Here is a 25,362-nt window from a genome sequence, read left to right as displayed (position 1 = left end):
TGGAGGTGGGACATTGGGTGGGGAAGACAAGGGCTCTGAGGTGGCACCAAGCATTCTTTCTCTCAGGTGTTTAGCAAGCTGGTTGTTGCTCACCTGCTCAGGGTCTAACTAATCACCATATGTGAGGTCAGGAAGGAATTTTCCCCCGGTCAGATTGGCAGTGACCTTGGAGTTTTTTTGGGCTTCATCTGCAGTGTATGAGTGCAGGTCATTTTCCGGGAATATCCGGGTATATCTCATTTAATAATTTCCTTGTCTTTGTGGGGGCCACAGGCAATGGTGCACCTCAGGCCTTTTTGTTCTCTGTCAGTGGCACATCATAGTTTAGTCTACTGGGGGCTGGAATACTTTGGTCTAACTTTTGGTTGTTGTTTAGTATGTGGGTAGTGGGTGGTGTTGCTGGCCTGTGATATATAGGAGGTCAGACTAGATGACCTGGTGGTCTCGTCTGGCCCTAACCTCTGTCTCCAAGTAGAAATGCAGAATTTGACCTCTGGTCAGGTGTTGAGACCTGCATGTTTGGATGCAAAATTCATGATTACAGTGCAATTCCAGTGCAAATGCAATGTGGATTGTTTATTAAGAATCCTATGAATGGACAGAAGTACAGTATTACAGTAATTATATTATCTGGGTACTACACATGACCAAAAGCCTCTTAGAATTCTTCCAAGTGGGAGGATATTACTTTTAAAGAGAGGGGAGAAATGCATGGAATCAGCTTGTGTAAGTAGCAAATAATGAGGTATAATTTACATTATTTGGAATTTGTTATACTTGATATGTGTAAAGTTTTCCTAACTTGTTTATTGCCTGACTTGGACTGGGATCTTATTCTATTTTAACACAATAGTATGTGTAACACTTAATTTCAGCATGGTTGCAGGGGGTGCAAGTCAAGGCAGAGTTTGGCCTATATATTTTGCTTGTATAATAAAACAAAGGGATTTTCCATTTTTTATACAAAGAATATTGATTCTCTTCAAAGGTAGAATCATAGAGTTGGAAGGGACCTCAGGAAGTCATCTAGTCCAACTCCCTGCTGAGGGCAGGACTAACCTCAGCTAAATAATCCCAGTGAGGGTTTTGTCAAGCCGCAGCTTAAAAACCTCTAAAGATGGAGATTCCACCATCTCCCTAGGTAACCCATTCCAGTGCTTTACCACCCTCCTAGTGAAAAACTTTTTCCTAATGTCCAACCTAGACCTCCCCCCCTGCAACTTGAGACGATTGCTCCTTGTTCTGTCATCTGCCACCACTGAGAACAGCCTAGCTCCATCCTCCCTGGAACCCCCTTTCAGGTAGTTAAAGGCTGCTATCAAATCCCCCCTCGTTCTTCTCTTCTGTAGACTGAACAAGCCTAGTTCCTTCAGCCTCTCCTCATAAGTCTTGTGCTCTAGCCCCCTAATCATTTTTGTTGCCCTTCTCTGGACTCTCTCCAACTTCTCCACATCCCTGTTGTAGTGGGGGGCCCAAAACTGGACACAATACTCCAAATGTGGCCTCACCAATGCCGAATAGAGGGGAATGATCACTTCCCGTGATCTGCTGGCAATGCTCTTACTAATGCAGCCCAATATGCTATTAGCCTTCTTGGCAACCAGGGCACACTGCTGACTCATATCCAGCTTCTTATCCACTGTTACCCCCAGGTCCTTTTCTGCAGAATTGCTGCCTAGCTTGTCGGTCCCCAGTCTATAGCTGTGCATGGGATTCTTCCGTCCTAGGTGCAGGACTCTGCACTTGTCCTCATCAGATTTCTTTTGGCCCAATCCTCCAGTCCGTCCAGGTCCTTCTGTATCCCATCCCTACCTTCCACTCCCCCTATCTTAGTGTCATCTTCAAACCTGCTGAGGGTGCAATCTACCGCATCCTCCAGATCATTGATGAAGATTTTGAACAAAATTGGCCCCAGGACTGACCCCTGGGTCACTCCGCTTGTGACCGGCTGCCAGCTAGACATGGAGCCTAGGTAGCTGGGTAGTTAAGGATATGATCCTTCACTCCTGGCGGCGGGGGGGGGCTGATGGGTGCTCAGCACTTCTGAAAATCAGGTCACTTATTTACATATCCAAATATTCATTCGGGAGCCAACTTTAGGCACTCATTTTTACGACTCTCTGATAAAGTGCATCGAGGATTTGTGACAGGATCCTAGGGTGTCAGAAGTATGACATTTGTGTCTGAAAAGGCATGTCCACACACAAATATCAAGGAACTTGATTACACCATGCTTGCCCCCTAACAAGATTATAAAATGGTTCCAGTTTGATAGTGTAGACTGGACCTTACCCTTGTTTCATAAGCAAGCTAAAGGCTTGGACATTGAGACAAGCTGTTTAGATGTTTTTACTAAATGGATGCCATTTTGAATACAGTACATTGTTCATGAAAGAAAAGCACAACTATTTTTTAGTAATGCATTACAACAAAAAGACACATAATAATTTGCAACTTATCTTAAATCATTACCAATTAACATTCATGCCTCCTTAGAAAAGTGCATTTCCTTCATTTTGGCTAATGCTTCACTACATGGTCTGCTAATAAGTACTCACAGTGAATAATGATGAATAATGCACTAAAGCTAATTATTGAACTGTGGCAAGCCATGTTTTAAAAATATTTGACTAACCACGAAGAGACTTTTGAACATTATTCCACTCCTTGTCTAAAAGAAATTGTGGTTTTAAATAATTAAGCACTTTCAGTGGAAAACTAATGAATGCAGGAAGCCATGACTTCTGTTTTTAATTAACGTGTTGCTCTTCAGGCTTACCACTAAGAGTTTTAAAAAGTTGTTGATCGTTCTATTTCACTTAGAGTTTCTTAAGCTCCATTAATTGGACTATAGCAGAATAGTGACATTATTAGTATTGGTCCGTAACCAAGCAGGTTAAGGACTATTCACTTTTCCTTCCTGATACAGATACTGTGTGAGTTGCTTCTATTTCTAGCAAAGTGCGCATCAGGTTCCACTCTATTGGCTCACCTATCATAGCAACCAGATCAAGGATTTACTCCTTGAAATGATGACCCATGATAGGTTGATACAATAACACAAAACTAAGAAGTGGCTTACCTGAATTAAATTCTGTGACAGCATCGGGTTGCCAACCTTGCATTTTAGTATTTACTGACATGAAGATCTGAATTTTTTTGTTTTTTGTTTTTACTAATGCAGTAAACTTTTTACTGACATCACTAAAAATACCATAAACAATACAATAATGTTATAAAAAAGTGTATACTCACTCGTGATATTCTGTACATAGGAATTCAGAGTTACGCAATTGTTTTAGCTGCAGTTAATTGATCAATCGGGTTCTTTAGTCATATGCAATAATAGAAAACAGGAAATTGATAAAGTCACGGTCAGTGTAGTTTATGATACAAGAAGTGATTCTGAACGACGACGATCAATGTCAAAATACAATATATTTTATTTCTACCCCATTTCCTGGACATTTTCATTTATTTACGGGTTTACAGACAATGCTAAAATTGTACATTTTTTTACTGACTGCCCATAAATTTACAGACGGTTGGCAACCCTGCTATGAGGCAGCTTTCAACAGAGAGAAAAAGTTAAGACACTTCTATTGGTTCCATTTTATGTATTCTAGTGATGCATAGGGTCAGATACTCAGCTGGAATAAATTGATGTAGTGTCATTGATTTCAGTAGCTCTACCCCAATTTATACCAGATGGGGATTGGCTCTCAATCTGCATTACAGTATTCATGACAGAAACAAACATGTTCACACTAAAAGATGAGTATTTTATATGCATTTTAATGACCAGAGGGAGAAATGAAATGCAGTAGCAGAAATAAAGAAATACAAGTATTTGGTAAGGTTTTATTTTACAAAGCACATAATTTCATCTAAGTACTTTTTGTCTCATGGATAACTTGACCATTTAATTATTATACAGCAAATACCAAACAGTGGCTAGAAAATACCATATTACCACAAATTATGTACATGGATATTTGTCTTTTATACCAGAGAGTAGGTTACATGGCAATTGCTTCTGTACACTGTTTCTTTTGTACATTTTAAAGTGCTTTAGCAGCCAATACAAAATGGAAATACAGACTAATTTTGTTACATTGGTTAGAAAAGCATAAATGTATTGGACTTGCTTTTTAAAAAATTAATTTACTTGCAAAATGTAACTTTAGGTCGTCTTAAAAAGAAAAACAGTTAAGTGTGTTTCCTATTTGCTTAAGCTTTTCACAGATATAATAATAGTGATTTACATTTTATATAGCTCTTTTCATCCTGAAGGATCCCAGAGTGCTATACAAAAAATGAGTACTTGGATGAGTCTGAGATGTTGCTGATTGCACAGTTGAAACTGGAGAAACTAGTTTAAAGAGAAGATATAAACACCCTATATCAGCTCTGAAAGGATTAACAATGTACAAATATTCACAATGGAATTTACAAAAATAGCTACAGTTCCTTTATCAATCCATTTAACCAGCAACAACAACATGGAGGCCATCAAACCTTTCCAGCTGTTATTCCCGCCTGCCTCTTTCTGAATAAGTGATGATGTATTATTTATATTGGTAAAATATTTTTGTACGTGGAAGAGGAGGTTAAGGTTTTGATTTTTGTAGGCAGCATTGAAAAAAGTGAGTGATTTTTTTCCATTAAAATGCTATAAAGGGCAATTCTCAAAAAAAGTAAGTTCTTTGCTCAGGTAGCTTTGATTTCCTTTGTTACTGTAGCTGACTTAGTGATGATTTTTCATATGAAAAACCTCTACAAGAAACCACCCTTCTCAAGCATATTTCTAACTTGGAACGGTTTCAAAATATCCCTAGATGTACTGAATGCAGTTCTGTTTCTGTTTATTAGAAAATCACCTCCAGTAAACAGCCTGTATTTGTCCATCCCTTGAATTTTTGCTTCCAACCTGTCTAATGCTACTGTAACCATTCAGAGCAAAACTTGGGGCCATTTGTCCCCACTAATGTCCAGTAGCCTCCTTTTTAGAAAATGTATTTATTCTTCATGAATATGTATATTTTTGTACACTAGAGAACATGGTAAGCCCCCATTTCATCTGACTGTGCCTGCTATTAGGTTTCATGCTTCTGTAATGTGCAATGCAGAATCGCCATAGAGGCAAATAACTGATGGATCTTAAAAGCAGGCACTTTCCTCCAGGGGAAAAAGTGTCTCCTACACATTCCCCACAGCAAACTGCACAGACACACTGTGGCACTGGTTTGTGATTGCTTTGAGGGCTATGCAGCAGGAGACCCTGTCACGGCAGTGGTGTGGTTTCAGCTTCCAGAAGTTCCAACTGAAAGGAAAGAAATTGTAAATACCATGAGCATTTCACTGCTTTCCCCTCCCACCTGTTTTTTGCAAACATTTTTTGGGTGAATTTACCCAGCATTTGCTGCTGCTATCTCACTGTACAAAGCTGAAGGCAAGAATATCCTTTCAGTTCACATCATGAAGGCAGAGGAAATTACCACAAGAATAGTGGTTTTAGCTTCAAGACTATATATGATAAGATCTTTAAAGACAAATACATACATTCTTAATTTATTCAACTCTGATTTCAAACTAAGCATAGTTCTTCCACTTAAAACCTTTTTCAGTAAGGTAAGGTGGCAACAATTGTCTGTGATGGAAATTCCACTAGCAGCCACTTAGTTAAAAATGGACCATAATCCTCACATCTGAATATCCTCATGTATTAGGGCTAGCTCTAACTTTCACAGATGAGAGAAACAGGAAATACGTTCCATTTTTCATGTACTAATGAACATACGTTTCCTGATCATTTACTTCAGTTCACACTTTTAAAAAATAGCTGCAGCAATTGGATGCATTTCTATTAGTTAGTTTGTTCCAGTTCTCCTAGTGTCATTTATTCTTGATTTTCTTCACGAGTAGCATGCCAACAGATTGAGAATCACATATATTAGAGAAAAAGCAATGGGCCCATTTCTAGAGCCACTCCATATACAACAGCTACAAGGCTACAGAATAGGGCCCAGTTCTAAGGATCTGCAGAATTTAGCCATAAACTTTTGCAAAAATGACTTTTCTGCCGATGAGGTTATTTTAGAGTATTCCATTAGAAAAAACAATGCTTTAGAATAATTGAAGTATGCTATTATTTACACTGTGAATATGCCCATTCTTTAATAACATATGGCTCGGTTCTCCCTTCAGATATACAGAGCAGCATTTGATCCACAGCATAGTTTTAAGCAGTAGTTCTGAGATGGTGCAAAATATAACAGGGGGAAAAAAGATAGTGGCTACTCTAGCTTGCAAACACCGGGAGTAATGCAAAGGTGGCATGTTCAGCTCCTGGCAAAGGAAGCAACTGTGTCACTCTTCAGTGAATTTCCCTGGCTGACTGAAGGGTTAGAACTGATGGGTTCTGAAGTGAGTACTTGGCAAAATCTCCTTGGTTAAGGAAAGCGTGGCACACCTCAATTTCTTTTGCATATGGGGCTGTATGTAAAAGTATAAATGCACTTACACTGATGTGCAAGTGAGGGAGGAATAAAAAGTGAAGAAGGAATGGAGGGATCCTTAACAAGCCCCTTTCCCAAAATAAAACGGCTTAATGTTAAAATACTTTGGACTCTTCTATGAGTGAGCCAGTATAGGTATGGAGTATAAGTGAAGGATCAGATATTCAGCTGGTCTAACTGACATAGTGGCATTTTGCTGAATTTGATGGACCTGTTCTGGTTAATATTAGCTAGGAATCTGGCCCAAAAATTTTAAAAGGACTTTTTACCCCAGGCAGATGAACACTGTCTGCAGGATTCTGTTCCTAGGTTAAAATCTGCTGGAATGTTTTTCTGCACTGAGGATACTAGTGATCCTATTGTTACTGGAAAAAAACCTTTTTAACTATTCCTTTTTGCTTGCTGCTGATTATCTTAACAAAGATAAGCTGTTAATGAATTGTGCTGATGATGATTGCTAAATTATGAAAAGTCCAATTCATTTTGATGAATTCATTTCTAGCTAATCCACTAAGTCATCACCACAGTATCTGAGCATTGACTTCATTGAGCACAAGTGAGATGCAGTCAATGAATCGTCACTTTCTGACACAAAACTCCTTTGTCATATTCCAGAGCAGCTCTAGTTTCAAGCACTTTGGGCTTAATCTTGCTGAGGTTCTGAGTGCCTTCAGTTCTCATTAGCTTTAGTGGGAGTTGAGAGCATTCAGTCAGCACTTTGTCAGGGCCCTTTGTCTGTTCCACTGAAAATTATATGAATTGTGATGAATAGTCTAAGGCCTTCTCTACACTAGCACTTATGGCTGGCAAAACTTCTGTCGCTCAGAGGTGTGAAAAAAACACACAGGTTTTGTGGCTTGCGTGGACCGTACTATGTCGGCGGGAGTTGCTCTCCTGCCAGCATCGCTACTGCCGCTTATTTAGGTGGTTTTATTATGTCGGTGGGAGAGCTCTCGCCCATCGACATAATGTGGCTACACAAGTGCTTATGCCGGTAAAACTTATGTCGCTCAGGGAGTGTTTTTTCACACCCCTGAGCGACAAAAGTTTTGCCGGCATAAGTGCTAGTGTAGACACGGCCTCAGGAATTAGAACTCATACCAAGTCCCCTCTAAGGCCTTGTCTAGAAAGGTTTATCAGTATAGTTATAGCGGTAGTTGTTCAGTCAAACTGTCCTAGTATAGAAGCCGCTTATACTGTAAAAAGAATGCTTTCGCTGATTAAGGGTCAGTCTACACAAACACTTAGTCTGCAGCAAGTTGGGGTGTGACTCTACCCAGCAGTAGTAGGTTTTATGTCCTTTTTCTTTTTAATGTGAATTGTAAATAAGACTCATAAGATCTTTATAAAGGTTTATTTCTCTGATTCATTTCCTTTAGTAGCAGGAACGCTTAAGTTTTTCTTTCCCTGTTTAGGTCGTTGTTTCACTGGGAAGACTCGGGTGTAGAATAGAACCTCTCAGACCTAATTAAAGGGGCCTGGGTGTTAAATCACAAACAAAAGAATGTCTCTTCCAGCAGTTTGACAATTGTTTTAAATAAGTGTTAATAAATAAATAATTTTTTTTTAAAAGCCAAAACAAACCCCAGCCTTTTAAATAGCTGGAATAAAAGTCTCTTCGCCTCTCAATAAATCAGCTTTGATTTCCTTGGTATCTGGGATGCCATAAACCTACTAGTTCTCTAAGGCCTGTCTGCACACAAGCTGTACAGCTTTAAAATACCAATATAGCTGTGACACAGACCTCCCCAATTAGCGGGGATGCAGTTATTCTGGTATCAATTTGGCTTGTATTGTAATAACTTATTCCTATATGGGAAGGGGTTACAATGCTTCTTTATATTGGCATAACTGTGCCCACATTGAGGGTTGAGTTAGTATAACTATATTTGGTTAAAAAACAACAACGTACCTCTAACCAATATAGTTATACTGGTACAAAAACCGTGTGTAGACTGGGCCTGGGCTTGCATGGTCTTCCAAGAAAAAAAGGACTTTTCAGACCTTTTTCATAAACCATACAGAAGCAAAAATGGTGTAAACACATATTTTCCCCCTTTGCAAGTCACTTTTAAAATGGGAGGAGGATAGGGACATCTATTTGACTTACCACCATGCACTCATGGTGTGAATGAAAAGTCTATGATCATTCATCAGTCAGTTACAGAATGTTCAGTAGTTGGAAACATACTGTAAGTAAGACCCTTAGGCTCCTTTCTGTGGTGTACTGTGTGTGTGCACATGCGTGCACACTCACACACACATACATACACGCCCTCATCATTCAAGGTACTTCTGAGAGCCCCCTACTTCCAAACTTTAATTGGAGTTGAGTACACTTAGCTTCCCACAGGATTGGGTTCTGTGTACGTGTTCCCCAGCTGTAAAGGTAAAACAAGCTATCTCCTGATAGCTATAAATCAGTAAAGACTGTTACTTCAGAATACATGTCATCTCCAGCAGGGAGATCTGAATCCAGAGATGACATCTCCACTGCTAGTCATACCTGATGGTTAGTCCTATCCACAGTATTGGCAGTGGAGGCATGCTCACGAGTGTTTTGGCGGATTCGAGTGGAGTTTTGCTGCTCAATAGTTGAGGAAGTGGGAATGCAGAATTCTCTGAAACATCTTTTGAAGTTTTCATCTAGAAATGCATAAAGGACTGGATTAAGGCAGCTATTTGTGTACCCTAAAGCGATACAGAAGTGCCAGGAGACTGTTTGGAATGTAGTTTCTGGAATATTGATCAAGGCTTTAATGATGACATAAATGTGGATGGGAGTCCAGCAGACAATGAACACCGCCACCACTACAAGGACCATTCTTGTGATTCTCCTCAGGTTCCTGTCCTTCTCTTTGGAGCCAGACAGCATGCGGACACTCTTCAGGCGTAAAATCATCAACCCATAGCACACGGTAATGATCAGGACTGGCATGATGAAGGCAAAGATGAATACACAGATTTTCAGTAGGTTCTCCCAGTACCAAGCTGGGTGAGAGAACGTAAGTGTGCAGTCAATGGAGCCTAAAGTAAAACAAAATTACAGAGAAGAGTGAACAGTTCAGTTTTTAATGCTTTGCTTTAGTGTTCACCCCCTCCCCCACAACACTGTACAGCAATTTGATTCAATTTGATAAAATAAGTAGCTAAAACAAAACAGCTTTGAATGGCTGATGTATGTTTGTTTAAACCCATGCAGATACTTTACCACAGGTCTGTACATCTTCGGAAGACTAGTGTTATTGCTCGAGATGTATGAAGTGTTGCTTAGAAAGCCAAAACCAAAGGAATCTTCTTTTGTTTTTGTGTTTGTCAAAAGATTCACTAAGGGTTTGCAAAGAAACTTGGGCCAATTTTCACTTTCAGTCTGAAACCTGACGAAAGAGTTTTGTTTTGAGGCTTGGGGGTTAAAAGGACAATGAGGAAGAGGAATGGATTTTCCATCTCTAGAAAGCAGCATGAAAAAGACACCCAAGCAAGAACAGGAGGAGGAGACCAAGGGAAGCAACAAGATAAGTGGGAGAAGCAGAGGGTGTGAGGGAGGGAGTGACAGGAGAGGAGTTGCAGGCGGGTGCCTTAAAAGTCAGGAGAAGTCTGAATTTTATGTAAAATGAGACAAGACAGTAGTGGAGGGATTTGGGGCTCAGTCCTGCAAGGTGCTGGCTTGCGTGTTATACCTGAACCAGAAAAACATACAGCCACATGCTTAAGCACACTGAAATGAATTGGACCATTGTAACAGGGCAGGCTTCTCTCCCTCCCTGGGGTCCCTTGCAAACAATCTAGGATGCCTCTTTATTGTCAACACCTCTGATTTTATTTGTTCCCTCCACCAAGCCATCACCAGAATCCCTGTGTAGCACTTCCACCTCCAGTGTCCTTCAATCCTCAGCTCTTTCTCATGGGAGAAGGAGAAGAGAAAGCAATCTCACCAGCCTGAAACCAGGCTTCCCCTGGCCTCTGCTAACCCTCTCTCCTCCCTTTCCACTTCTTTCTTTTGCTTTTTAACTATCTTACCAGCTGATGGGTTAGTGAGCTCCTTAGTTCATCTGCCCACAGTCTTCTGCTCCTCAATCAGACACTAACTAGTTCCTCCAGAGAAGCCCTATGAGTATGTCTATGCAGGGAAGAAAAAAAACCTGCGACTGGCCCAGATCGGCTGATTCGGGCTTTGGGTTGAAAAATTGCTGTGTAGATGCTGGACTGTGGAACCCTGGAGCCTGAGCCCAAGCGTCTACACAGCAATTTTTCAGCCCAGAGCCCGTGCCTACAGGCCAGCTGCCAGTTCTTTATCCATGTGAAAACGTACCCTTAGTGACCAGAGTGCTGGGTCAGCTGCTAGTTCTCAGAACCACCTATATGCTGACAGTAAGCATGTGCTTCAGTCCATCCCTAGACACTACAGCATGTAAATTTATGCTTAAGAGCTGTTTTGAATCAGGGGCAGCATCTTGCAGGATTGAGGCCTTAAAGAGTGCATGGCATACTTGAGGGAGGGAAAGGAAGATTAATGTAGCTGCTGATTGTTAGAAGAGAAGGGAGGCAAGAGCCCAGGAGGCTGCAGAGGAGGTGGTTACTCCAGTCTTATTAAACATGGATGATAATGCACACATTCAAAAACATAACTCACTGGCTGAAATGTTTGGGTAAAATCAGATTAAATGTGATAAATATTTCCACTGAATGTTGGGAGTGAAGGAGATCTTGTGTGTTTATATGTAATCCAAAATGGTAGCACTCAACAGATTCCTGTAAATATTTTTAGAGAATTTTCTGTGCCATTATAGGTATTTAACACATATGAAATGTACTGGACAGGCAGTTCTTCTGTTATCTACAAAGATTTTCCACAGTACCTTCAAACCATAAAATGATTGTCCACACCTGCGGATTTTGCAGATTTCGTTCTCATTTGTGTTATTACTGTACGTGGAGTTCTTAACTTAATCTACATTGGTACATGTGTGTTTATCTTAGCCATGCCAACTCATTATTTTGTTTTACTGGTATGCATTTCAAATATGATGAACTCATTTTAGCTGTACATATTTTACCTTTAGACTTTTGTGTTTCATATATTTTGATAACCCTTTTAATTTCAGCTCACAAACAGATACCTGTGACCTTCCAATGGACGCACTATGGAATGAAACAGGAATATATGAAGAGGGATATATCTTCAGATGTTAGTCAACACCCAATAAGAAAAAGTGTTTAGGACTAAATTGTGATAATAATGGCGGTATTCTGGCTGGCTACTTTTGTTCCAATGTGCTCTTCCTTTCTTTTGTTTCCTCATTGGATGGTAATCCAACAACTCCCAAATGTCAAGCCATGAAAGATAGTTCTGCTCCACAGCATCAACATCTCAGCTCTTGTATCTTGCTGGTTTTTCTTTTTTTAGTCCTGGCTCTACTGCTCCATTTTCTAGGATTATTATGCAAATAAGTTTTCTACATGGCGCTGGTGGTGTTCCGGGTAATATTTCTTATTAATGCACTCATTAAAAAGAAATTCTGAAGTGCTAATATGTTGTTATATTCTGGCATAAAAGGGAAATATGTTTTATATTGTAGTGACTGTAAATCAACAGGTGGATGTGCCCTGGTTACAAAAAAAGGTTCTGTAATAATTGAATATTCTCATAAGGGAAGAGTAGGCAAAGTCTGGGTTGTATTATAAATGCTTTCTCCCATGACACAACTTTATTTACAACATTTGTGTGCATACAGTGTGTGTGTGTGTGTGTGTACACATACATACAGAGAGAACAAAGCTCTTTAGCAATCTAAGCCAAAGTTCTCAAATATTTAAAGATAGGAAGCGACATACAATCCCTTCTATATATAATACACACACCACACAAATGGTGCACATAACTTGCATTATGGTAATTGCTAACATAAACTACCATATCTTGAGATTGTGTGCAGTATCACTAAGCTAGCTCATGCTCTTGTTTTTGTAATCTTATTCTTCCATCATCCTTCCTCTATTTTTAATTCCTCTGTCATATTTTTACTTAGAGCTTGATCTGCTATCTGGGACTCCTGAACCCATGAGGAGTTCCAGTAAAGTCAGTGCTAGCAAATCTGTTTGCAGGATTAGATGGTAAATGCTTTGGGACAGTGATCATGTCTTTGGTTTATACTATTGGTGCCCCGCACGCATTTGGATACTTAGGATTTGATCTTGTGCCCATTAAAGCTCTATCCTGCATCTTTCAAATCAATGGGAACTTTGTTACTGGTTTCAGTTCGCACAGGATCAGGTCCTAGGCAATGGGGGGTCTTTCCACTGATTTTCCTTGGGCTTTGGATCATGCTCTTAATAGATCAATAATAATTTTGATTACATGAAAACTGGAAGCATATTTTAAGAAACAAAAGCCCTTGAAAGTATGTTTCTTACTAGTCCACTATAGTTTGTGGACATCTCATGACATGACAAGCTCCATCTACATATGTGTTCATCTGCAGTACTTGGTGTATAATATATAGATTGTTCTTTTTTGGAGGAGTGGAGTAGATGTGGAGGATAAGACTTAAAACCCTAGAAACAAATATTGTCCTCATGAAACCCTACTGGCTCCAAAGGACTTACTCAGTTACAATAGAGTCCGTCAACATTGACAGGTTACAGTAAATACTAAAGCTAGCCAACTTTTTTTTTTTTTTTTAAATTTTGACAAATTCGAACCCTAAACAGGAAAAATTTAGATAATTTTCAAGGAATTGCCCTGCCCCCACACCTTCACCATTTCTGACTAACTATAGAGGTGGTTGAAACTATATTTTGAAATTCAAAAGATTTTGAATTTTGAAAATATTACCCTCCCAAAATTTCACAGTTCCCCTTATTTCCCTCATCAGCTTTAGTGAATACACTGCTGCTTACATATACTATTTCTTTTGTCAGCCAAACCACAAATCTCATTTCGTTTCCCCTCTGATATGACAGTCGTCATAGGTTTAAAATACCAAACTATACTTTATATAGAAAACCCTTCTATAACGTTACTGCATTTGTGACAGGAATTACTTTAAACTTGTTGAAAGGGCCTGATTTTGTTTTCATTTCTACTAATTTCGTACCAATAATTTCTCCTGATTTGTACAGATGTGAGGTCAGAATTGAGCCCCCAATCTCTGAAATAAAGAGAGACGGTGCTTATGTCTTGAGAAAGAAAGTGAGAATTTAAACATTCAGTTCAACTCAACCACGGTTATGAAAGTCAGACTCACCGTGCCTGTATTTTGTGGTTGCCATGAACATAACTGGTAGACCTATGGCTGAAGAAAGAATCCAGTTGCAGACATTGACAATTTTGGCATTTCTGGGAGTACGAAAATCAAGAGCCTTGACTGGGTGGCAAACAGCTATGTAGCGATCCACACTCATGGTACAGAGCGTAAAGATACTTGTGAACATATTGTAATAGTCTATGGATATAACGATCTTACAAAGGATTGTACCAAATGGCCATGTTCCCATCAAGTAATTCACACTCTGGAATGGCAGAGTACTTGTTGCTAGGGCATCTGCCAGGGCAAGGTTGAAAATATAGATATTGGTGGCAGTCTTCATTTTGGTGTACCTAGAAAAATCAGCAAAGTGGGTGAATGAACACAACTATCAGTGTTAAATAAAATCAATACCAGTGACTTACCTGTAAAAAGCATCTGTGAAACAACAGTATTGGCATTGAGATTTTCAGAGACACACTTTTTAGAATTCATTTTATGTAATCATGCAAGCAACTGTCTAATGCCCAGGCTTCAAATGCAATATTTTTACACACCTCCATGAATGTTTGTAAAACAAAAAAGAAGTACTGCTCTAATGAGTGCAAAAAGTGCTCTAATGCAAACTAGGAGAAAATTTGCAGAAGAATCATTCTGGCTGCAACAGAATTGAGACAAAAACTGATCCAACCAATATTTTTAGTATCCACAGGACACCATAGTAAATGAAAAGAACTGCTGTATCTAATGCTAAGTATTCGAATTGTGGTATATAAAAATGGAGACCTAATTCATATATATTGTGGCATTGCAATGGTACAGATTCTTGGGGAATAGGTAAACAAAGAGAAATGTCCATTATGTCTAAAAATCCAAGTTTATTTTAAGAGTTTTTGGCTTGCTAGTAATTTTAGACAATTATATTTAAAATGTACATGATTAAATATCAAATTTACTGTAATTATGTTGCAACAGTGGAAAATGTAAGATGATTTCATATCTTGAACTGGTATGTTGGTCCGAGTGACTTACATAATTAGGAAAAATTGAATGAGAAGAGAGATGCTGTTAATATGACTAACTTTTTAGAAGTGTACACTTAATAACAGGCTTTAACACTCAGTTAGTTTTAAATCTACCAAGCACCTTTCAATCACAGCTGAACAGGTAGTGTTTTTTGTATCCTAATTTGAGTTAGGCCTACTCTGCACCTCAAACTTAGGTTGACCTAGCTATATTGCTTATGGCTGTGAAAAATTTTGTGCCCTATGTGACATAGCTAGACTGACCTAATCCTTAGATACACTTAGGCCGATGAAAGAATCCTTCTGTCCACCTAGCTATAGTCTCCCGATTGGTTGGATATACCACTGGTATCTAAAACTCCTGTCACTGAAGTAAGTGTCTACTACACTTGTAGTGCTTGTAGTATAGGTAGACCCTTAATACTGCTCTGAGTGGTGCAGTAATTTCCTTTTTGTTTCATTAACCTTTGTGAACATCCTTCAGTTTAGCATGCAGTAAGCCATTTGAGTACTGCATGAGGTCATCGAGTTTAAGGGGTTTGCAGCAGTAATTTTTCTCTCTCAGAGTAAGTTTCTGGCCATTCTGCTCTGGAATTCGGATTGCTTCCTAGGTTGCTAAGCATGTTGGTTGTCCTGTTCTCAGTGGGTCAGATGATTTCCTTTTTTTTTTATTAAATTCCTTTGTGATCCCACAAAATAATATCTAAAGCACCTTACCAAACTGAAAATGTCTTTACGTTTTAAGGACTGATTTATAAAAGGAACGGACTACTAAAGGTCTTTTTAGGACAGAAATCAAAGGAAATTATTCTATATTTCTTTCTCTTGCCTTGCTCTGGTGAGATTTTTTTACTGAACAGCAGCTGGTTGTAAGGAATTGGCATCCACCATTAATAGTGAAGGCAGATTTGTACAACCTGCATGTGGTCTCAAGAAATCTCAACTCTTTGTTGAAAACTTCTAATCTAGCTGAATATCTGAAGCAGCTACTAGCCTCTTAATTTTCTCATTTTATGGCACTGTGCATGTATAGTCATAAGCAACTTTAATATAATGTTTATTTTTCAAATAATTGTCTAATAGTTTAAAACTAAAACAGCAAGCTGTTGGTAGCACACTCATATTAATATTTTGGGAGTTACGTACCTAAATTATAAACCTAGGCATAGAATACATTTTGAAACCAAAAAGTACCCAGGATGCTCTTTCTCCTGGCACTCCCCACTCTGCCAGGACAGAAGGGTGATCACTTTGGTTACTCAACAAACATAAATGCAATCAGAGACAGATGTAGATTCCGTGAGCACCCATACTTCTTTCCTGTGGGAAGGTATTTAAAAGAAGCTTCTGGGATCCTAAGAGATACTGTTGGGGGAGATTTCATGTGGGAGAGATTCAGGAGAAGTCAGACCTATCAAAACGATGGATCGGGAGGAGGAAGAAAAAATTGACTGGTAGGTGGTGGTTTGCTGGAGGGAAAGGGTTAATATGGGCCTGTGAGCCAGTTGCCCAGCCTGTTTGCATCAGGCCTAATTAGAAATAAATCCCAGCTGCGGGAGAGGGAGGCTTGTTGCCATACAAAAGTGAGTGAACCTAGCTGAAGGAAAAAGACCCAGAGGAGTGGATGTGGGAAGTGAACATGTGTGCTCACTTGTGCGCTTCCCTTGCTTTTTCTCTCACACACTCACACTCACTCTCAAAAGCAGCCTCAAAGAAGGCTGAGGAGGAGGAAGGAGAGCAGACAAACTACTTCCAGGGGTGTGTTGGAGAGGGGTCCTGAGAAGCTGTAGTCTCCATGAACCCCTGAGTGAGGGGAGGAGTGTGCCAGCCCCTGGACAGTGGGATTGTTGAAGGAACAGAAGCCTGACATTCGACATAGGGACAAACTACAGCAGATGAAGGGTACTTGTGAGGAAGAGGTAGCTGGCTGAGCCCAAATGAGTTAAAGGCTTGGTTTTCTTTATATTTGTTGGATTTTGGTAAGGGACTCTGTGGCCCTGGCTGGGACGGGGCTCTGCAAAGTGGCCTGGCTGGAGGGTGAAGGCACTTCTACAGACAGAGTATCCCAAAGGGTGGAGGGAGAGGAACTTAGGCATCATTGCTGCAATGCCTCCTCTGTCCCCAAAGGAGACATGTTGGACAGCAACCTGCCACACCATATAAAAGTCAGGACTTGTCTACACTTAAAATGCTGCAGCTGCACCGCTGTAGTGCTCCAGTGAAGACATCACCTATGCCAGTGGGAGGGATTCTCGTGTAGGTAATCCACCTCCCTGAGAGGCCGTAGCTAGGTTGATGGGGCTTTTCACAACTCTGAGCAATGTAGTTATACTGACCTCATTTCCTAGTGCAGACCAGGCCTCAGATACTTCCATTCTTGCTGTCTTTGCGTTATTCATTGACAGTAGGGCTTTAAAAATTCTTAAACTGTGAATTATTTCATTTCATGGACTATATAAACCGCTGATGGAGGATGTTGCTTGATGCACTATGTAACCTTCAAATATCTAACTGATCTGTTCTTAAATATAAAGGAAGCAGAGCCTTCATGCTTACCAAAAGTACTTGCCTCTCATAGGCCTGATCAGATCCTAAACATCTATCTGTACTGCATATTCAAAGATTATATAAATGGCTTATTTCTCATAGATACATTGCATTTAATGTAGTTATTTGTCCAAATCAAAGGATTATTCATAACTCTAGCATCATGTCTGTGTGCAAATAGATTACTGAAGTAATTGGTTTAAAAGACTTTTAACATTGTACAAATATAACAATCATTCCCTAAAACAAGAATCTCCAAAGACTTCATCATAGCTATTATGTTTTCTGTTTGGTTATCAATTTGCTAATATTCTCCTGGGTACCCCTAGCAAATGGATCCAAGTTTCTACAGGAGAGAAATGCATTCATCTTTTTTATTGAAACTATAGGTTGCAAGTGTTGAAGTTTCTTATATGTAACAGGTTTGCTTCTCCAATGCCCTGCATCTTGTATAATGTTTATATCTGTGCAAAATGGGCCAGATCCTAAGATGCCCTACCTAGATAACCTCCCAATGCAGTTGGAGGCAAGAAAGAAAAGTGTGAGAATCGCAGCTTTCATTAAAATACACATTAGGTTTCTCATCCTCGTGGTTGCAGAGAAATGCTTGAAAATGTAAACCCTAGAAAGATGAAAATTTTAAAGTCAGAAGGCAAATAAAAAGAACCTCAAATTTATGACATTTAAAAGGTAGCTTCAAAATCACGATAATCTTGTGACTTTTCCAGGCCTCACTCATTTTGAATTTTGCCTTTTAAATACTACTCCCACCCACCCAACTTTGTACTTAATGTTCCTGAGGTAAGTCCTTTACATCAGAGAGGGGTAGTAAGAGCTGCTGGAGCTCCAAGCCGGAGAAATCCTTCGCTGTCTTATTAGAGCAACTTTCTGGCCTTCGTGCCACCTGACTGGTGCAAAGGGACCAAGACCTGGTCCGGTGAGAACACAGGAGGTGTAAAACCCTAACCAATCAGAATGAACACTCGACAGGTGTTGATGAATGTGTAAGGCAGAAGAGAATCAGGCTGCTGCTGTCAGCTCGTCTATCAATATGCTTTCAGGGGCAGGAGGGCTGGTATATAGGAGATTAGCAATTGCCTCTTTCAGCAACACAATGGCTTTCCAGTCCTGTGCTAACTTGTAGACTGAAATTCTGCTTAATCTAATCCATAATGATGTATTTAGGGTCAATGGAAAATAAATGAGAAATTGGCTGCTGTGTATTCTAGGAGTTTCTTTGCAGGAAGAAGACTTTTATGAAACTGTTAGGTTTCTGTTTTGCTTACTGAAACCAGGGAGCAGACAAACCAGCCACTAGGAAATGTGCAGGAAAGAGCTGTGTACGAATAACTAACATAATTCCTACAAATCTCTCTCTGCTGTGCTCAGGGACATTAAATTATCTTCCCAAACTAACACCCTCTGTGCACAAATGACTTGTTAAAACAAATTAAGACTTATTATGTTCAGATGGATGCATGCATTAAACTAGTTTATGTAGTTGAGGTCTCCTTGACTGGGCTTCAGAAGACTAAAATGCATGAAATACACTAAGCTGAACTATTTTTAAATTAGCACTTATTTTCATGGCTGCTCTGATTAATCTTGTATACATGACTAGATAATGTATTCTCCCTAATAAAAGAATAATTAGCAAGGACATGTTTTCTTCTGGGGCTTTTACCATTGTTAATTCATGCACTTTAAGACAAATGGTGCAATTTACAGAAGTTGCTGTTCCTTTCCTTACTGAAAGGAACTGCAAGGAATCGTTCTGTTCAGTGATATTAGATGAGCCTTCATGCGCATCTGCTTTTTATATTGACAAGTACGACAAACCTTAAGGCACAATGATGTGGTGGCAGACGTGCTCTGTGTTCTACTGTTAAACAGCTGGATCAGGAAATAAATACTTCTCCAGGTCATAGGGCCAGACAGGTCCTATGTCTGTGAGCCTAGTTTTGTACCTGATTGCATGAGGATATGTGCTACAGGTTCCAAAACCATACACTAAGCACAGTATTTGTGGCCTATAAAGGGCTCAGGGCCCAGTTCTGTATGGTGTGAGTCTTCGGCTACCAAAAGTTCTCAATTCTTACTGGGCCTTTAATTCTCAGCGCGACATCCACTTCACATTTAGTACCGGCCTGAGCATCCCCTTAAGCATTTCCTGTATATGCCAAGATAGAGGAAAAAATGAGCATGTGTGCAGTCAAAATTGTGTTCCACACTTAGCTGTGTGCAGTAGAGAACCATATGATCCCTGATGCATATAAACAAGTGGTGACTACATCATCGCATTATAGGTATATCTCTACTCCCTTTCTGTGCATATGTACCACTTGACAGAACACCAGACCTGCATCCACCATGATATATTCAATTATATACTTGAGTTTTGTCTCAATCATAGCTAAAGTTATGCTATGCAACAGTATTGTCTGCAATAAAGTTTCGACATCCAACATATAGTTGGTGAGCAAGATTTATTTGCAGGGGCATGAGGCATGGCTGCAGATCTTGGAGTCTGTTTCCATCCTTGCAGCTGATCATAAAACAACACATCTACGTAGTGCTCAGAAATATTTTTGCAAGCACCTGTTCCTCCCTCTCTCCCCCGAAGCCCTCCTGTCCAGGAAGTAGTGTCATTAAGAGCCTATTGAAAGGGAAAGTTTTCATCCTAAAAATGCATACTCAAGAGGGTGAGAGTAAAGTCAAAGTAGCTGTTTATAAACTTCAAGCATGGAGACTCTAAGTGCTAATTAAAACAAACTATTTGAGTGGTTTCTGTGCTACTTGGCTAGCAGCATCTCAGAAGCAAAGTTAAATGGCAATGGAAAGATCTGAGAGAGCAGAAATCCTCTTTGTGGGGCCAGTAGGTGACTGGGTACGTTGGGAGATGGGTAGCGTATGGGGATGTTTGTCTCCAGACTCAGAAGCAAGTGGAAGAAAAAGGTTTTGGCTATAGAGGGCTGGGACATGAGGGAACACAGTGTCTCTGTGCCAAGGAAAAGGAATGACAAGTGCTCTCTACATCCTGGCTGCCTGGGTGTATTGGCCTGCTGAAGCAACAGTTTAGAAGGAGTTCAATGTCTGGATTGGTGTGTGATGGGCTTTGTACAGCACTGCGGCTTTTAGGCTCTGAGGAGGTGAGGCAGAAGCACTGGGGAAGCCCTTCAAGTACCACTATCTTGGCAAAGAGACACTGGGCTTCCTCGCTGTGGGCCTCTTACACAGACATTGCCTCTGCACAAATGCTTCTTATCTCTAGCTCCCAGCTAAACCCCTCCCCAACTCCCTCAAGAGCTCTTGCCATATCCCCAGGTGCCATGAGTGCTTCCCTGTCTCACCAGGGGTATGTACAGAACAGAGCTGATGAATTGGGCAGAGCTGGTAGAAACAGCATTTTGACAAAAGCTGAAAATGGACGTTGCTGATACATGAGCGGTTTCATCAACTTATCTTGATCCAATCCAGTTATATTATGATGTTGAAGGAATATCTGTGTGTCTAATTGAGTTAACAATTGGTGTGTGTGTGTGAGAGAGAGAGAGAGAGGGGAACGAAGCTCTAGGTTTGTGGTGTCTGTAGTTGTTTAGTTGGAGGAATCGAAAGAAATGGGGAAGAGGGAGGCGGAAACAGGACAAATTTAAAAGGGAGACACAAATGTTTGTTCTGCAAAAGTTGAATAGATATGTAACCACTTCTGGGATGGAAGGAAGCAATTAGCTGGACCATGACAGTTAGGAGAAGGATACATTTTGAAAAGGATGTTGGGCTAACCCCCTATTCTAAGAAAATGGACCATGCAATCCTCATGACCCAGGCCAAGTTGACAAGACTTCATTTGTTTGCTAGCCATAGTCTAGGATGCACATGCAAATGCAGGGAAAAGAGTTTGTTTCTACTGAGTACTTACAAAAGAGTGATGCTAAATGCTGTAGGGACGTCAGGAAAACTGCACTGATTTTTAGATATCTGCACAGTATGTATAATGCAGTCAGAATGGCTTCTTTGGAAATGTGGAATTTATTTTCTTTCCACTACCTGTAATTCAGCCATGAGCCGGGAGTGTCACAGAAAGGAAACAGTTGCCGAGGCATAGCATGCAGCAGAATGATGGGAGGGCATACCAGAACTGAGATCACAATGAACAGTTCCAGTTCTTGCTGTGCTCAGTGTGGAATGCAATAATGCCAGTAAATAATCCAAGGTCTGGATTTACTGCTGGAGACAACCCCCTCCGCTCCCCACATAACTGCTATATGATGTGCAGCTTCCCAAAGGAAATTCTGCAGAGGGATTTGAAATGATAGACAGTGGATTGGAATGTAGAATGTACTGGCCCAGAACATAGTTACTATATTGGTGTATGTCAGCTGGTTAGGTTAGGTCAGACCAGTCTTTGTCCACTCAGCTGCTCCCTCCCATTCTCTTGATCTCTTATTCTGTGGATTTCCCTCCCCACGAGGTCCTTTCTTCACCTCATTCTTTTCCCTGGACTTTATTCCCCTTCCCCAAGGTGTCTCCTTCTATAAATTTTCTTCCTTCCTCCAAGATCTCAGCCCTCCGAGCTACTCTCCTTCCCTACCAGTGGCTGCCATGAGAGAAGGAGAAGCACCTCCAGGAGACGAGAGAAACACTTACCCCCACCTTGTGTTCACAGAACACCTGCAGGGTAGAAGAAGGAAGTAGCTTCAAAAGCCTGAACATTCCTTTGGAGGAGCCTGTGTGTTCAGTGCCCTTTCTCGTGCATTCAGGGCCAATTAGCAGCTTCAGCTGGGACCCAGCTTCTGAAAGGGGGAGGGGGGGCAAGAAAGCTGAGGTAACTGCTGGGCTCAGTTATTTTTAGCCACCTGCCGCTGATCTGGTGGGAAACAATGTGGCACCCGTTTGTGCATCTCACTGAGGGTGTCTGACTCATTCCGGTTTTTAATTTAATTGTTTTTAATGTGTTGGGCCTCGGGCTCCAGCTGCCCATTAATTCTCTTGTTGCTTTTTAATGGATCCTCTCCCCCCGCCCTTCCCCCCATCACTTTCTCCCAACGGAGGGATGTCTCACATTTTGTCCATGCTTTATTATGAATTATTTAATAGTATTACTCCTCCCCCAGCTGGAACAAAAACGCTTCTTCCTTCTCAAAGAACGGCCATTTAGCTCCATTCAGAGAGGCCATCTTGTCTGCCAGTTGAGGTAACATTTTTTTGCTTTGACTGCAAAGACTAGCAATCAGGGAGTACGGAGATTATTCTAGCTAGAATGTGAAATAGCTGCAGAGCTTATATAATGTAATTATTTTACAACTGTTTTTAGCTCATGATTTTATTTCCTCTTTTTTATTGCATATAGATTAAAAGAGCCATGGCAAAAGCCTGCACTAAATAAAATTAATTTGATGTGGTATTTCTTTATTACAATGTGTCTTGAAAAGAGAGAACTGCCAGGAAAAAAATTCTTTGGCTTTCTGTTTCAATGCAAAAATATTCTTATTGTTTTAATCCTCCTCTTTCCTAGACTTGCAGTGAAGAGCAATTTCATTTTAAAAAACAATTACTGTAAATTGAATGCTCTGATACACAAACCAATAAACAGTAAGAACATGTGGGGTCAAACTCAGTTTGAGTGCAAATGGGTAAAACTCTGCAGTGTTTAGACTGTCAACCTTCCCTGCAGTCAAAGGACGTTTGATTGGCAAACCACCTTTAACTCAGTCCCATTACGAACAGGTATTATGACACATGGAGTTTCCAGTCGTTTAACTGTTGCTCCCACATGTGCTGTGTGACACCGCCCTGAGAAAAGATGGTGGCTAATACAGGTTGTATATCCTTGTTATCCAGGAGTGGGCCTTTATAAGGTATACTTTATTTTGCCAGAAAGCCACTAAAAAGAACGCTTTCAACTTCATCTACTCACCTTTCCCCCCGATGCCTCCAGTGAAACTTTTTTTTTTTTTTTTTTTTGAGAAGAATCATTGGTTGCATCTAAGACAACAAATACAACATTTCCAGGAACACTCAGCAGGGCCTTTGTGCACCCAAGCAGTGCTCCATGGCTGCTTGGAAACTTTTCAATTCAAAATTTATTTTGGTGTTTAAAATACTATTAATCAAAAACATGGTTCAAAACAAAACACTTCCCTTTTGTCTAAAAAATCCATTTGTTCGCCCCAAAACAATTTTTTTGACTTTGCAATTTGGCTCAAATTGAAATTTTATTTTTAATTTTTGGCAAGCTTATATGTATTTATTTTGTGGAATAGCCATCACACCAAAAAAACCCATTATTTGTCCAGCTCTACTTCGTTCAGAATTAACTACAGGGTTTCTTCATCTAAATCCTCTTGTACTGGCCATTGTGACATTTTGGGGATCACTCAGATCTATCACTCACTTCCCTGTTGTCTTGGGGTACCTTAATGCTGTGCTGCTATGGCTCATATCCCTGACACCAGTACTCTGCCCACAGGCCCAAGGTCTCACCCTGGCTTCCACCACCCCAGTTACTGCTTGCAGGGTGGCAGCAGAAGCTCTTCCAGTCCAGAGTCTCCTCAAATCCCGAGTTCCTAACTACTGAACTTTCTCCTCTAGTTTGTCACCACCGAAGGCATGAAACGAGCCCACCCAGTTATCAACTCACTTTGGCACATGCACTGTTCACATAGTTTGTACAACAGAGACCTGCTTGGGGTAAAAAGAAACAAAATTTATTTAATAGCAAAGTCACAGATTCAAAGATGAACTAGAAAGGGAAAGCAAACACATACAAGTTACATAGAAAATAAACATAAAGATGCAACCTCAGGCTTTAGGATTCCTTACCAGTCCAGACTCCAGATAAATTCCCTTTTCTAATACAAGTCACCTATTGTCTTTTAACAGTTTCTTAGTGAACCTTCTGGCCCAAGGAAGGATCCAGCATTTCACACACAGCTTCCCACTTCGAGGCTGCCCTTCAGTTTCTGGATGAAAAACTATTTCAAGCCTTCTTTTCAAAAGGCTTTTTTCCCTTTCTTGCCTAGTATGGTGACTCATGGCTATTCAAAGAGAAGGGGAAATAATCCTCTGCATTTGATAGCTAGGATGTCTCAATGTCTTCCCATTAACTCTAATGGTTCACCACTGTCTTTTCCTGGGCTGGACAATGGGTGGGTGCTTGAAACTGGTTTTGTGTAAACAACTGGCTTGGGAGATGCCCCTCCCTGTTGTGAGGTGTAGCTGATGTTGTAGTACTGGTTATGAGCAATTTTTCTACAGATTCATAATCATAGTCTATAATACATAATTCCTAATGACCATCAAGTTCCAAGCATTATAAGCTTTTATAAAAGGCTTTATAAAATACTACAATAATACAGTATGCAATCAATTGGTTTATCTGCTCATTTTTGGGTTCTCTCCTGGGGGAGGGGGGTGAGAACCCGAAATGTCACAGCCATGATCAGACAGCACACTGGGCTAGATGAATTATTGGTTTGATCTCATATGGAAATTTCCATATAAATCATGGTTCATAAAAATAGAATCATTCCACATCTATCATGGAATTATTTCATCATGTCTAAGGTTAAGACGCTGTCATGGGTATTTTTAGTAAAGGTCAGGGACAAGTCACAGCCTTGCAGACAACAAACAAAAATTCATGGACGCCTTGATCTGTCTCTGACTTTTACTAAAAATACCTTGAGGCGGGGGGAGCAAACAGAGCTCAGGCTTGCGGATGCTCCAGTCCTGCCACTGTTACTGCGGCAGGAGCCAATGGTGGCTGCTCCAGCCCCCCAGGGGCTGACCCAACCTGGCTGCTGCTCTGGCTGGCTGGCCAGCTGTTTGGAGATGCCCTGGGGCTGACAGCTGAACAGCTGATTGATGGTGGCCCGGCTGGCTGCTGGTCAGTTGGGTTGGGGGCCGTTGCCGGACAGCTCTTTGGAGCAGCCACTGCTTTGGTAGCCTCAGAGCTGACAGCTGCTCCACGTCTGACCTAGAAGATGTTGCGGAGGCCTGGAAAGTCATGGAATCTGTGACCTC

The 25,362-nt window shown here is 40.5% G+C and overlaps 1 protein-coding gene across 1 annotated transcript in view; it reads right to left on the bottom strand.

The window, feature by feature from the left end:
- Positions 1 to 5,284: 5,284 nt before the first annotated feature.
- OPRM1 (opioid receptor mu 1) overlaps positions 5,285 to 25,362 on the bottom strand; it is a 31,976-nt gene continuing 11,898 nt past the window's right edge. Inside the window, exons 2-4 of the mRNA XM_067542222.1 lie at positions 13,766 to 14,118; positions 9,025 to 9,545; positions 5,285 to 5,323 (exon numbers count right to left, since the gene is read on the bottom strand). Coding sequence (XP_067398323.1) covers positions 5,285 to 5,323; positions 9,025 to 9,545; positions 13,766 to 14,118 — 913 coding nt within the window. The remainder of the gene's footprint in view (positions 5,324 to 9,024; positions 9,546 to 13,765; positions 14,119 to 25,362) is intronic.

This window comes from Emydura macquarii, unplaced genomic scaffold, assembly GCF_026122565.2.
Source record: "Emydura macquarii macquarii isolate MOO-44397 ecotype Brisbane River unplaced genomic scaffold, CSIRO-AGI_Emac_v2 contig_705, whole genome shotgun sequence".
NCBI classification, from domain to species: Eukaryota; Metazoa; Chordata; order Testudines; family Chelidae; genus Emydura; species Emydura macquarii.
This window is presented reverse-complemented; position numbering and strand designations above follow the sequence as displayed.